The 13,413-nt window shown below is 61.4% G+C and overlaps 1 protein-coding gene across 1 annotated transcript in view; it reads left to right on the top strand.

Annotated features, from left to right (window-relative positions):
* Nucleotides 1-1,374: 1,374 nt before the first annotated feature.
* Nucleotides 1,375-13,413, top strand: part of CARMIL2 (capping protein regulator and myosin 1 linker 2) — a 16,698-nt gene continuing 4,659 nt past the window's right edge. The window contains 37 exon segments of the mRNA XM_017852191.1: nucleotides 1,375-1,722; nucleotides 1,976-2,067; nucleotides 2,160-2,213; nucleotides 2,450-2,512; nucleotides 2,618-2,742; nucleotides 2,865-2,956; nucleotides 3,152-3,222; nucleotides 3,338-3,411; nucleotides 3,551-3,626; nucleotides 3,734-3,822; nucleotides 3,941-4,035; nucleotides 4,109-4,195; nucleotides 4,275-4,387; nucleotides 4,480-4,557; nucleotides 4,666-4,742; nucleotides 4,827-4,931; nucleotides 5,114-5,183; nucleotides 5,305-5,386; nucleotides 5,494-5,590; nucleotides 5,671-5,728; nucleotides 5,865-6,037; nucleotides 6,224-6,386; nucleotides 6,467-6,568; nucleotides 7,606-7,734; nucleotides 7,819-7,932; nucleotides 8,099-8,259; nucleotides 8,337-8,427; nucleotides 8,631-8,675; nucleotides 8,677-8,700; nucleotides 8,702-8,773; nucleotides 9,105-9,237; nucleotides 9,376-9,500; nucleotides 9,502-9,639; nucleotides 9,641-9,676; nucleotides 10,566-10,666; nucleotides 10,748-11,108; nucleotides 11,190-11,312. Of these exon segments, the coding sequence (XP_017707680.1) occupies nucleotides 1,683-1,722; nucleotides 1,976-2,067; nucleotides 2,160-2,213; nucleotides 2,450-2,512; nucleotides 2,618-2,742; nucleotides 2,865-2,956; nucleotides 3,152-3,222; nucleotides 3,338-3,411; nucleotides 3,551-3,626; nucleotides 3,734-3,822; nucleotides 3,941-4,035; nucleotides 4,109-4,195; nucleotides 4,275-4,387; nucleotides 4,480-4,557; nucleotides 4,666-4,742; nucleotides 4,827-4,931; nucleotides 5,114-5,183; nucleotides 5,305-5,386; nucleotides 5,494-5,590; nucleotides 5,671-5,728; nucleotides 5,865-6,037; nucleotides 6,224-6,386; nucleotides 6,467-6,568; nucleotides 7,606-7,734; nucleotides 7,819-7,932; nucleotides 8,099-8,259; nucleotides 8,337-8,427; nucleotides 8,631-8,675; nucleotides 8,677-8,700; nucleotides 8,702-8,773; nucleotides 9,105-9,237; nucleotides 9,376-9,500; nucleotides 9,502-9,639; nucleotides 9,641-9,676; nucleotides 10,566-10,666; nucleotides 10,748-11,108; nucleotides 11,190-11,312 (3,729 nt within the window). The 5' untranslated portion in view covers nucleotides 1,375-1,682.

Below are 13,413 nucleotides of genomic sequence, written 5' to 3'. Positions count from 1 at the left end.
TGGGCAACAAGACCGAAACTGTCTCTAATAATAATAATAATAATAATAATAATAATAATTAGCCTGGGCATGATGGTGGGTACCTGTAATCCCAGCTACTCAGGAGACTGAGGCAGGAGAATCGCTGGAACCTGGGAGGCAGAGGCTGCAGTGAGCCAAGATTGTGCCACTGCCCTCCAGCCTGGACCACAGAGCAAGACTCTGTCTCAAAAGAAACAAACCAACCAACCAAGTATGTCTCTTCAATCCGGGAGGCAGCAGGAACTCTCTGTGCAGCATCTTCTCCAGCTGACTCCTCTCTGTCACCCTTAGCTGTCTTTTCACCTCCACCTTGCTGAGCTATGGGCAGGGTAGACCGCTGATCCTTACCGCTTAAGTGGAGTTTAGATTGTAATAGAAGAAAAAAAAAATGCAGCCTCTTCCTGTGAAGCTTCCAGAATCTAGGTCCTGGTCTTTTAGAGGGCAACAGGCTAGCAGGCCCTACCCCATGACTGTCTGACCCCTCTCAGCCCTGGAGACACTAGCTTATCTCTCTCTCTCTGGCTGCCCCTCCCAAACTCTCTCCAGCTTGGGGAGAAGGCAGACACAGGAAGACCCCCATGTACCTGGAGGACTCACTCCAGCGCTCTATGAAGTGCTTGGGGTTCAGGACTCACCTTAGCCCCAGGCTGTCCCCCTGAAGGCCCCAGGTACACCCTCACCTTCAGCCTTGACCCCACCTCTGTGGCAAGGAAGGGCGCTGGAACCATCAGGCTTTTTTTTTTTTTTTTTTTTTTCAGACAGGACCTGGCTTTGTCACCCAGACTGGAGTATAGTTGTGCAATCTCCGCTCACTGCAACCTCTGCCTCCCAAGCTCAAGCGATCCTCCCACCTCAGCCTCCCAAGTAGCTAGGATTACAGACACACACCATCACACCAGCTAAGTTTTAATTTTTTTTTTTTTTTTTTTGTAGAGACAGGGTCTCCCTGTGTTGGCCAGCTTGGTCTCGAACTCCTTGGCTCAAACGTTCCTCCCGCCTCGGCCTTCCAAAGTGCTGGGATTACAGGCGTGAGCCACGGCGCCCGGCCCCATCTGGCATTTTTTCCCACCTATTCAAAATGTCCTGGATCTGTAACACGGTCACGGACTCCAGGTTCGGAGCAAGGGGCAGGACCCCTGGTGTTGGCAGATATCAGGCGCTCCTTGCTGAACAGTCCCCCTTTCTGCCAGGCGCCTCGTCCACCTCCGCAGCCGGGGCTTTGGAGGGGACCAGCCTGGGTGGGCCGCGGGGATCCCCGGGCAGGCAGCGTCCCCTGGTGTTCGCGGCAGGGACTGCGGGGCGGGGTGGAAGCAGGGGGCGAGGACCAGCTGGAGGCCCGCCATATGCGCCACCCTCCCGGCCACGCCACTCCCCACCGCAACGTCTACCCTGGCGGAGAAGCTCCTGGGCGACAGGGTGGGAGGGCAGGTGGGACTCGGCCCCCTTCCCACAACCCCGCTCCCTGGCGAGCTCTAGGGCCGCGAGGCCGGGGCGGGGAGGGGCCGGGCCGGGGGCGGCCTGGCAGGAAGCGGCGCGCACCTTCCGCCGCCGGGGGAGCAGGTGGCTGCCGTGCGGGTCGGGGCCCCTGGCTTCCTGTGTGCGCGCTCGTCCGCTACTGTTTCCCGCCGGAGCTCGTTGGGCCTCCCCAGCCTACCCTGCCCATGGCCCAGACCCCCGACGGCATCTCCTGTGAGCTGCGAGGTAAGGGCTGGCTCTTCCCACCTTCTTGGCTGGGAGGAAGTAGTGCAGCCCCAAAATCAGAGGCCCACCCAGCGCCCCGGAGGGCCCGGTCAGAGGTCCTCTCTGCTCCCCAGGAGGGCGGGCGCCCCAGATCCTCTCCTCTCCTTCCTCGCTGGCCGCAGATTAGCCCCAGGGCCCCAGCCTGGCACAGACTGCGGGTACCAGTGGCTTATGTGCAAGGACCGAAATCATCCAGCAGGCTGCCCTTCCACAGGCGAGATCACCAGGTTCCTGTGGCCCAAAGAGGTGGAGCTGCTGCTGAAAACCTGGCTACCCGGGGAGGGTGCTGTGCAAAACCATGTCCTGGTATGGGGCAGGGGACAGAGCCGGGGAGGCAGCTGTGGCCCCACAGAAAGAGCCTCTTGTTCTGCCCAGGGTATCAGACTGTCTTTCCCCAGGCGCTGCTACGATGGAGAGCCTACCTGCTACACACCACCTGCCTCCCGCTGAGGGTGAGTCCCAGGGCCTGGCCACACCTCCCACCCTCCAGCAGCTATCTCAGCAAGGGGCTGCATCTGCGGTCCTTCTTGGCCTTGTGGGCACTGACTTTGCACCAGCAGTCGGCTCCAGGCAGCCAACAGGAGTGGAGTCCAGGCAGGTCTGGCTCTGCTCCAGGCTGCCCAAAGGACTGGGCTTCCATGAGGGCTGGGTTTGGGGCTTGGTCCCAGCTGATCTAGGCGCTTCCTAGGTGGACTGCACATTCAGCTACCTGGAGGTCCAGGCCATGGCGCTGCAGGAGACACCCCCTCAGGTGAGACACCTAGCACCCCACCTGGGCCTGCAGCCGGGTCTTCATGCTACCACCATCACCTGCGCCCATGCGTGGAGCCGAGGCCCAGTAGTCCCCCTTCCCTAGGTCACCTTTGAGCTGGAGTCCCTGCGTGAGTTGGTCCTGGAGTTTCCTGGTGTGGCCGCCCTGGAACAGCTGGCCCAGCATGTGGCTGCAGCCATCAAGAAGGTCTTCCCTCGCTCGACCCTTGGGTGAGGCCCGGCAAATTTGAGGGGCTGACAGGGAAGGAAGGAGGAGGGAGTGCATGAGAAGGGCTGCTTCCCATCCCAGAGGCTGGAAGTCCCTTGCGTCCTTCTGCTTAACCCCCTACCAGGAAGCTATTCCGGAGGCCCACACCTGCCCCCATGCTGGCTCGGCTGGAGAGAAGCAGCCCCTTGGAGTCCACTGGCCCCTGCAGCCCCTGTGGTAAGGGCAAAGGCAGGGCCACAGGCCTTCCAGCCTGCCCTAACTCTGCCTCCCCAGACCCACAAGCTGGGGGGTCCCACACTGAACAGAGCCATTCAGGTCACAGCCACCACCTAGCCTGTGGGTCTGGTCTTCCTCCATTGCTGACCTTTTGTCTCTCTCCTTCCCCCCATTGCACCCCTGTCCCCTCCCCAGGTGGCTTCTTGGAGACATATGAGGCTCTGTGTGACTACAATGGCTTCCCTTTCCGAGAGGAGATTCAGTGGGTGAGGGTAGGGCCCTTTTGGAGGGCCATGGAGACATCTGGTCCCCCATGTGTGCTGAGCCCCTCCCTGCCCCTTGTGGTCCCAAGCAAATTGTAAGCATCTCCTTCTTGCCCAGGACGTGGACACCATCTACCATCGCCAGGGCTGCCGCCATTTCAGCCTGGGAGACTTCAGCCACCTCGGCAGTCGGTGTGCAGCCTGCCAGGATGGGAGAGGAGGACGATCCCGGGGCCCATATCCCTGGGCCTCATCTCCATGGAGGGGCTGCTGGGCCTGGGACCTGGCTGAAGGGCCCTGAGCTCTGTCTCTCTTTCCACCCTCCCACCAGGGACCTGGCCTTGAGTGTGGCTGCCCTATCCTACAACCTGTGGTTCCGGTGCCTCTCCTGTGTTGACATGAAACTGGTGAGGGGGTGGGGGGCAAGGGCCGGGAGGGGCCAAGGGTGTGAGCCAGGGTGCAGCCCGCTGAGGGCCAGGGTGCAGCCCGTGAGCCGCCACCCTCTGCTTCTCAGAGCCTTGAGGTCTCAGAACAGATTCTACACATGATGAGTCAGTCATCGCACCTGGAGGAGCTGGTGCTGGAGACCTGCGGCCTGAGGGGGTGAGGGGAAAGGGAGGGCTTGGAGAGGAGAGTCTAGGGGCTTGGGATTGGGGGCTAGTGGACTGGAAGGGGTTGGCAAGCCAGGGGCAGAATCTCATGCCTGGGGTCTGGTCCCCAGAGACTTTGTCCGACGACTGGCCCAGGCTCTGGCGGGACACTCGAGTTCTGGGCTGCGGGAGCTCAGCCTGGCAGGGAACCTGCTGGATGACCGAGGTATGGATGAGCCTGGGGACCGCAGGGGCGGGCAGCAGGAGGTGAAACCCACGTGGCTGGTCCCACCCCTTAGGCATGGCTGCACTCAGCAGACACCTCGAGCGTTGTCCAGGAGCCCTGAGGAGACTCAGCCTCGCCCAGACAGGGTTGACGCCGCGAGGTAGGCTGGATGAGGGAGGGGGTGAGGGGAGGGGGGTGGGGGTCTGCCCAACTGCTGAGCCACCCCACCCCACCACCAGGAATGAGGGCTCTGGGCCGGGCACTGGCCACCAATGCTGCCTTCGACTCCGCCCTGACCCACCTGGACCTTTCCGGGAATCCCGGGGCGCTGGGGTCCTCCGAGGACAGTGGGGTAAGTGGCTGTCTTCAGGGTGGGAGCCTGGGGTTGTTCGGAAGCCCTGGGAGGCCATCCCCGACTCCATCCCACCCCTGTCCTCCCGCCAGGGCCTCTATAGCTTCCTGAGCCGTCCTAACGTGCTGTCGTTCCTGAATCTCGCAGGCACCGACACCGCCCTGGACACTGTGAGGGGGTGCTCCGTGGGGGGATGGATGATCGACAGGGCGGACTGGAGGGCGGGACAGGGAGGGCTCGGTCCCCCCGCGGGTGCAGCTAACAGCCTCCCCCCGCAGCTCTTCGCAGCGCTGTCCCGAGGCTGCTGCACCAGCCTTACCCACCTCGACGCTTCGAGGAACATCTTCTCCCGCACGTAAGGCGGACCTGTCGGGGCCGGGGGGAGGCTGCTGGAAGCCGCCTTCTTGCGCCCCCAGGCCCACCTTCCCACTTCCCCCAGGAAGTCCCGCACTGCGCCGGCCGCGCTGCAGCTCTTCCTCAGCCGCGCGCGGACGCTGCGGCACCTGGGCCTGGCGGGCTGCAAGCTGCCGCCGGACGCGCTCAGGTCAGTGTCTGACCCCGGCCACGCCCCCGCGGGCGCTCCAACCCCGCCCTGGCCTTCGCCCCTCCCCGCTTCTGCTCCGGTCGCTCCCATAACCTCCCCCAGATCCTGGCCCTGCCTCCTTCGTTCGCACCCTGGAGCCCCCTGTCCCAGCTCCCGCCACCCCCTGTAACGTCCCCTCCCAGGGCTCTTTTGGATGGCCTCGCGCTCAACACGCACCTCCGCGACCTGCACCTTGACCTCAGCACTTGCGAGGTGAGCGCCGGCCCCCAGAGAACACATATTAGGAGTGGCGCTGGGAGGCGGGAAGGCAGGGCTGTGGGCCGCCTACCCCTCCCTACTCGCGGCCTGAGTGGGTCCCATCTCCCACATCCAGCTGCGCTCGGCCGGCGCCCAGGTGATACAAGACTTAGTGTGCGACGCAGGCGCTGTGAGCTCCCTGGATCTGGCGGATAACGGTGAGGCTGCACGGGAGCGGGAGCCCATCCTCGCATCATCCACTCGATTCCTAATCCCCACCCTATCCTTGCAACTTTGCCTCGTGCATGACCCGAGTCACCCCCAGGCTTCGGCTCGGACATGGTGACTCTGGTGCTGGCCATCGGGAGAAGCCGGTCCCTGAGACATGTGGCGCTTGGAAGGAACTTCAACGTCCGGTGCAAGTGAGCCCCCACCCCACTCCTAGGCCTCCCAGACAACACCCTACCACCCCTGTCCCCCACAACTGCGGCCCTGCTCACAGGGAGACCCTGGATGACGTCCTGCACCGGATTGTCCAGCTCATGCAGGACGACGACTGTGTGAGTTCACGGGACCTTGCAGGGTCCTCGGGCAATTAGACCCCTTTGGTCCTCCCTTCTCTTGTTCCCTCAGACCCTGTGACCTGCCCTCACTGACCCCTGACTCCAGCCATCAATGGCTTTCTCTTAACCCCAGCCTCTTCAGTCTCTGTCGGTGGCTGAGTCTCGGCTGAAGCTGGGCGCCAGCGTCCTACTCCGGGCCCTAGCCACCAATCCTAACCTGACTGCGCTGGATATCAGCGGCAACGCCATGGGGGACGCGGGCGCCAAGTTGCTGGCCAAGGCGCTCCGGGTCAACTCCAGGCTCCGGTGGGCGGGGTCAGAGGGGTGGGACCAGCGGGCAGGGGGCGCGGTGGAGAGGAGGGCACCGGGCTAAGGGGCGGGACTGAATGAGGCGGAGCAAATGGAGCAGGTAGACGAGGCGAACTGAGGAGGCCGAGGGTTGGGTGGGGCGTTGTGGAGCTCTGTCCCTGACTGAAGCCAGGCCCGGCCCAGGTCTGTGGTCTGGGACCGGAACCACACATCTGCTCTGGGTCTGCTGGACGTGGCGCAGGCGCTGGAGCAGAACCACAGCCTGAAGGCCATGCCTCTGCCACTGAACGACGTGGCCCAGGCGCAGCGCAGCCGCCCTGAACTGACAGCACGTGCAGTCCATCAGGTGGGCGTTCCCCTCTTCCCTTGTCCTTCTCTGCACAGTGGCTCTGTCCCTCAGCATTTCTCAATACCCCTTACCCCTAGATCCAAGCCTGTCTCTTGAGGAACAACCGTGCAGACCCTGCCTCTTCTGAACACACGACCTGTCTTCAGCTACTCGGTCTGGTCTCAGACCCCTCAGAACAGGTCAGTGTCCCTTCCCCAACCACGAGAGGTAGGGCATGAGGAGACCTGTGGCATCCGGGAGCCTCCATGAGTCAGAGGGTCTGACTTTCCTGGAACCAGGGTGCCTGAACCCTGCTGTCCCAGACAAAGTCCCTCTCCTTGATCTGGAGATGGCTAAACACCTCTTAAATAGCTCTCCAAATGACACCCTTGGCTGCATAACATTAAGCATGTAAACAGGGTGTCCTGTTAAAGAGGAATTTTTATGTCCTCCCTCAGTTTTCCCCCAATTATAACCCCATCTCTGACCTCACATATCCAGAGCTCCCCTCTCCTCTCCATTGTGTGTCCAAACCCAGCTGCTCCTTCACTGTCTTCATCTCCCTCCACTACCTTATCTATTGGAGGTGTTTCCACCTCTCCATTCCCAAATACCTCTTCTTTCCTAAGCTGCAGAGCCCAAAGGTCTTAATCTAGACATCCTGCAGAGCTTCATGCTGTGCACTTCTCCAAGTGATGTCATCGTCTCCCACAAACCCTGTTGTCTACCCTGGAACCCAATTCCACTGGTGCCCACAGCCACCCAGTGCTGTGGACAGAGGTTGGGGCATCCTTCCAGGTCTCTCCTGGTCACACTGGAGCCTTCATAGCCCTCCTTCGTCCTGCCTCTAGACCAACCTTCCAACATGCCACTTCTTACCTCCACACCAATTATCCCTTGCTCCTCCTGGTCCCTCCTCCAGGGCTACTCACTCCCTTTTCCACCCCTCTCCCAGTCTGTCCTCTGTGTGGACAAACTCAGCTTCTAAAATACAGACATGATTTACAACTGCTTTCCTTCCTATTCTGGGCACTTAGGAAGTATATATAAAGTCCTTAAAATGAACCAAAGCAACAGATAGTTCCTTCCCTCCTTGAACAGATAGGGTTCCAAATTGGCTGGTCTAAGAGTGCCAGCTTCAGGACTTCCCTCTGTTAAAGAGCCTGGGAGGAAGGCAGGCAGGATCTGGGAGACTGGGAGGGAGCTAGGCTGAGACTGATCCCCATTTCCCCCCCAGGAAGTGAATGAATTGTGTCAGTCGGTGCAGGAGCATGTGGAGCTGCTGGGCTGTGGGTCTGGGCCCCAGGGTGAAGCCGCTGTGCGCCAGGCCGAGGATGCCATCCAAAATGCCAACTTCTCTCTCAGCGTGAGCACTCCCCTCCTGCTACAAGGACCCTTCCCCTCTTAGTTACCTGTCAGCTTGCAACTGCTTTTCCTCTTTGGCCCTCAGATTCTCCCCATTCTATATGAAGCTGGAAGCTCCCCAAGCCATCACTGGCAGCTTGGGCAGAAGCTGGAGGGCCTTCTGGGACAGGTGGGCGAGGTCTGCCGCCAGGACATCCAGGTGAGAGGGTACTCCTGCCCCAGCCCCACCTCCATTTGCAGGTTTGACCCCCATCCTTTAGTTTTAACCATGATATCCCCTGACTCAATATTCTGTTGGAGCTGGAGCCTCAAGCCAGCAGCCTGGTGTCTGGACATATCCTCACCATGCTCTGACCTTTGTCTAGGACTTCACTCAGGCCACACTGGACACAGCAAGGAGCCTCTGCCCACAGATGCTGCAGGGATCCAGCTGGAGGGAGCAGCTAGAGGGGGTCCTGGCAGACTCGAGGGGCCTCCCGGAGCTGCTCCCAGAGCAGCTGCTGCAAGATGCCTTCACTAGGCTCAGGAGGCTGGAATGGGGGCTGGGCTGGCCAAGGCTAGACAAAGCCAGCCCATTAAACCCCATGTCCTCTCCTGCACTTAGGACATGCGGCTATCAATCACGGGGACCTTGGCAAGAGAGCATTGTGGCATTCGAGGCCTTTGGGCAGGCCTGAGTGCAGCCCGGGATCGGGCCTGGTGAGGGGGAGATGTGCACACCCTTGCGTTTGGCAAACCACAACATGCAGTGACTTGGCCATCTTCCTTGCAGGGGTCTGTAAATGTCTTCTGGGGGCATGTAAAGCTTAGGGCTATTTCCAGGGTCCCTTGCACAATGGGATTCATGGCTGAGGCCCTACCTTCCTCTGTTGGCTGCTTGGTTTGCAAGGTGGAGAGTCTGGGCTCATCAGGCAAACCAGTGGGACAATGCCCCCTGCCCTACCCGGCACCGGATGGAGGTGAGCCACAGCCTCCTTGGAGCCTGAGGATTGGAAGGTCTTTTCTTCCCCCAGGAGGAGAAGGAAGAGGAGGAGGAGAAGGTAAGTGTTTCAGACACGGGGGCATAGCACCCCAATCTTCCCATCTTCTGTGAGTGTGGAAGGTGAAAGGCAGTTCTTATTGGGGTGGTTCTCTCCTACCTCAGCTGAGTTTGTGCCCTCCCCACCAGGGATGACGGGTCCTCCACAGAAATGCCTGAGCTCAGCCACAGGTCTTCACCTGGTTTCCCCCCCCTTCATTCAAAGTAAAGTCAGGGCCTTGGGAGGGGAGTTTAGCATGGGTGGGCTGAAGCCTCCATTAGACTGGGGACCCGGGTACCTGGATGACTTCATTCGACCTTGTCTGGGTACCCCCCCAGCCTTGTCTGGCCAGGCCAGGACCCGTGACAACCTGCAAAGCTGGCGGTTGCTGTGTCAGCCCGGGCGGGACCTGGGCAGACTAGGGACAGGACAACCGGCTCGACTCGCCTCCCCCATGCCCCTTCCCTACCCCCGGGACGCGCCATGTCGGCGGCGCGCGGAGCTGCGCGCGCTCAGGGCGCGCTAAGCACCACGGCAGCGGCGGTGGCCGGGAGGCGGAGGCCGGGGGGAACGGGGCGTAGCCGGGCCCCTCCCCGCGCCCTGGCGGTCCCCCGCCGCCCCAGGCCTCCGCCGCACCTCCCGGGCTCGGCGTTCGGTGCTTCTTCTGGTGCTGTCCCCTCAGGTGCTGGCTGAGGAAAGCGAGCCGGAGCCCGAGCTGGCGGCTCCGGGAGAAGATGCGGAGCCGCAGGGCTGGCGCGTCCGGCAGCGGCTCGTCCGAGCCCTGCCGCCCCCGGCCCCCGGCCGCACACTGCCCCGCATGGACCTGCCACACGGCGGGGCAGCCCCTGCGCATCCGACCCGGCCGGCCGCGGCCGCGCCGCCACGGCACAGCACCACCACCGCCCGCCGCCGGGGGGCCCCCAGGTGAGCACCCTTCCCCCACTCCTGAGCGCGCGTAATTGGGGATCGCGGGTGGCCCGGCCGCTCCTCATGGGTGGTGGCGGTCAAGGAGAGGGGTTGGTAGGGGCCCAAGGCCACCTGGTCGTGCGGCCGTGGTCACATCCTGGCTTCTTCCTGGCCACCCCGCACCCCAGGCCATGCCTGTGCAGGACCATGGGTGTGCGGGTTCCGTTCGGGGTGTGCCTGGATGTGGGACTCCGCCTCGGGGCGGCCCGCGGCCTCCGTGGCTGCGCGAGAGAGGGTGTCTGTCCTCCCTCCCTCCCCTGGGGCTGCTGAGAGATGCCGGGCAACCGGGTAGCCGGGCCGCGGGGCCAAGCCTGCGTCTGCTGCGCGTCCGGCGGCGGTGCGTGTGGGGAGATGCGTGTGTGGGCTGCAAGCCCGCGGGGGCGGCGGGCACTGGCAGAGGGCGGGGAGGAGCTGGCTTGAGGCCCCCCAGAGGGTCTGACGCAGCAGCCGGCGCCACTGAGCCGGCAGCAGGCCGGGTGGAGTGGGGGTGGGGTGGGGGACACTGCAGGGAACTGTTCGGAGCAGAGCTGTGGCAAGTGGGAATGGGTGACCCCGGGGGCACGTGGGGTCTAGGTTTGCTGGTGACCGGGTGGCTTGGGCATGTAGGATACTCTGTGGGACAAGGACGGGTGTGGACTGGGTGTGCGGGAGCCAGCAGCGGGTGAGGAGTGTGTGAAATCTGGCGTCTCTGTCCAGCAGCAGGACAGTAGGAGGCTGGTATCAGCAGCCCCTAGGGTCACCCCAGTCTGGAATCCGGGAGTTACTCAGTCCAGGCTGCCGGCCAGGGGCGAGGGGAGAAGCCAGAGTTGCACTCAGCCCTGACCCCTGACCCCATGATGCCCCCCAGGTGCCCCCAGCCTTGCCGCAGGAAGGGAATGGGCTCAGTGCCCGCGTGGACGAGGGCGTGGAGGAATTCTTCTCCAAAAGGCTGATCCAGCAGGATCGCCTGTGAGTGAGGGGCATCTGCTGGGGGTGGGAGAGGGTGGGATGCCTGATGGCTTTCTCACTCACTGCTGGGTGTCCCCACAGCTGGGCCCCCGAGGAGGACCCGGCCACTGAGGGGGGCGCCACTCCTGTCCCCCGTACACTGCGAAAGAAGCTGGGCACCCTCTTTGCCTTCAAGAAGCCTCGTTCAACGCGGGGTCCACGACCTGATCTAGAGACCAGCCCTGGGGCAGCTCCCCGAACCCGAAAAACTACGTTTGGCGACCTACTGCGGCCGCCAACCCGTCCCAGCCGTGGTGAGGAGCCTGGTGGGGCTGAGGGGGACACCAGCAGCCCTGACCCTGCCCGCAGGAGCCGACCTCGCTACACAAGAGATAGCAAGGCCTACTCGATGATACTGCTGCCTGCTGAGGAGGAGGCAACGCTGGGTGCCAGACCCGACAAGGTGAGGCTTGCTGATGGCAAGGAAGGCACTTCTGGGACCCAGGGCATGGACTCTCTCCAACCCGAGCATCTCTGTCCCTAGAGGCGGCCCCTGGAGCGGGGAGAAACAGAGCTGGCTCCATCCTTTGAACAGCGGGTACAAGTAATGCTGCAGAGGATAGGCGTCAGCCGAGGCAGTGGGGGTGCTGAAGGCAAGAGGAAGCAAGTGAGTTGGGGGCACATGACCATGAAGTGAGAGGGCAGGTGGCATGCTGTGGGTGACATATGTGACCAAGATGGAGGAGACTCATGACAGATAGGTCTAATTGTCAGTTCTACTCCATCCTCAAAGTGGTTACAGAATCGACCTTTCTTCCCTCTTGGCTTCTCAACCCAGGCACAGGCCACCAGTATCTCCTCTTCGGACCTGAGAAAGTCTTTTCTCTGCAGGTCTAACAGAAATCTAAGACCTGGGCCGGGTGCTGTGGCTCACGCCTGTATTCCCAACACTTTGGGAGGCTGAGGCAGGTGGATTACCTGAGGTCAGGAGTTAAGAGACCAACCTGGCCAGCCGGTGAAACCCTGTCTCTACTAAAAATACAAAAATTAGCCGGGTGTGGTGGTGGGCACCTATAGTCCCAGCTACTTGGGAGGCTGAGGCACAAGAATTGCTTCAACCTGGGAGACAGGTTGCAGTGAGCCTGGATCGTGCCACTGCACTCTAGCCTGGACAAGAATGAGACTCCATCTCAAAAAAAAAAAAAAAAAGAAAAAAGAAAAGAAAATTCTGACCTTGTCACCTGTACTTGAAATAGCAAGTCGTCCTCCAGGGGCTTCTTCTCAAGACACTGTTAAGACTTCACACCCTGCTTGGGGGCCCTGTGGGGTCTTGGCCCTGGCCACCTTAAAACCTCACTGCTTTCCTCCCCTAGGTGCAAATCAGAACCTCCACACACGTCCCTGGGTGGTCTGGATGTCCTCCCTACCTCGCCTCCAGTCTCTAATTGTGGGTTACACCAGGTCCCTCCTCAGCCATCCCTGCATTGCCTGCCCATGGTTCTTCCCTGACTCTCCTCTGTGGCCACCCTGTTAATGTCACTCTCATCACAATCCCAAAGAACCCCAGTCCTCCATACCATTCAATATCTTTTTTTTTTTTTTGAGATGGAGTCTCGCTCTGTCCCCCAGGCTAGAGTGCAGTGGCACGATCTCGGCTCACTGCAAGCTCCGCCTCCCGGGTTCACGCCATTCTCCTGCCTCAGCCTCCTGAGTAGCTGGGACTTCAGGCGCCTGCCCCACCCCGGCTTTTTTTTTTTTTTTTGTATTTTTTTTTTTTTTNCCCCTGTCCTCTCCTGCCCTTAGGGACATGCGGCTATCAATCACGGGGACCTTGGCAGAGAGCATTGTGGCTCAGGCTTTGGCAGGCCTGAGTGCAGCCCGGGATCGGCTGGTGAGGGGGAGATGTGCACACACTTTCGTGCAAACACACACATGCAGTGACTTGGCCATCTTCCTTGCAGGGGCTCTGTAATGTCTTCTGGGGTCATGTAGCTTAGGGCTATTTCAGGGTCCCTTTAGCACCAATGGGATCATGGCTGAGGCCCTACCTTCCATCTTTGGCTGCTTGGTATTGCAGGTGGAGAGTCTGGCTCATCAGGCAACAGTGACAATGCCCCCTGCCCTACCGGCACCGGATGGAGGTGAGCCCAGCCTCCTTGAGCCTGGGGAATTGGAAGGTCTTTTCTTCCCCCAGGAGGAGAAGGAAGAGGAGGAGGAGAAGGTAAGTAGTTTCAGAACACGGGGCATAGCACTCCCAATCTTCCCATCTTGCTGTGGAGTGTGGAAGGTGAAAGGCAGTTCTTTTGGGGTGGTGCTCTCCTACCTCAGGCTGAGTTTGTGCCCTCCCCACCAGGATGACGGTCCTCCACAGAAATGGCCTGAGCTCAGCCACGGTCTTCACCTGGTTCCCTTCATTCAAAGTAAGTCAGGGCCTTGGGGAAGGGAGTTTACATGGGTGGGCTGAAGCTCCATTAGACTGGGGACCCGGGTACCTGGATGAATTCATTCAGCCTTGTCTGGGTACCCCCCAGCCCTTGTCTGGGCCAGGCCAGGACCCCCGTGCAACCTGCAAAGCTGGGGTCTGCTGTGGTCAGCCCGGTGCGGGACCTGGGCAGACTAGGGACAGGACACCGGCTCGACTCGCCTCCCCCATGCCCCTTTCCCTACCCCCGGGACGCGCATGCTTGGCGGCGGCGCGGAGCTGCGCGCGCTCGGGGCCGCGCTCAGCACCACGGACAGCGGCGGTGGGGGAGGGGCGGAGGGGCGGG

This window comes from Rhinopithecus bieti, unplaced genomic scaffold (genome assembly GCF_001698545.2).
Source record: "Rhinopithecus bieti isolate Rb0 unplaced genomic scaffold, ASM169854v2 scaffold_34281, whole genome shotgun sequence".
Taxonomy (NCBI): domain Eukaryota; kingdom Metazoa; phylum Chordata; class Mammalia; order Primates; family Cercopithecidae; genus Rhinopithecus; species Rhinopithecus bieti.
The sequence above is the reverse complement of the archived record's forward strand: the minus strand, read 5'-3'. Positions and strand labels throughout refer to the sequence as shown.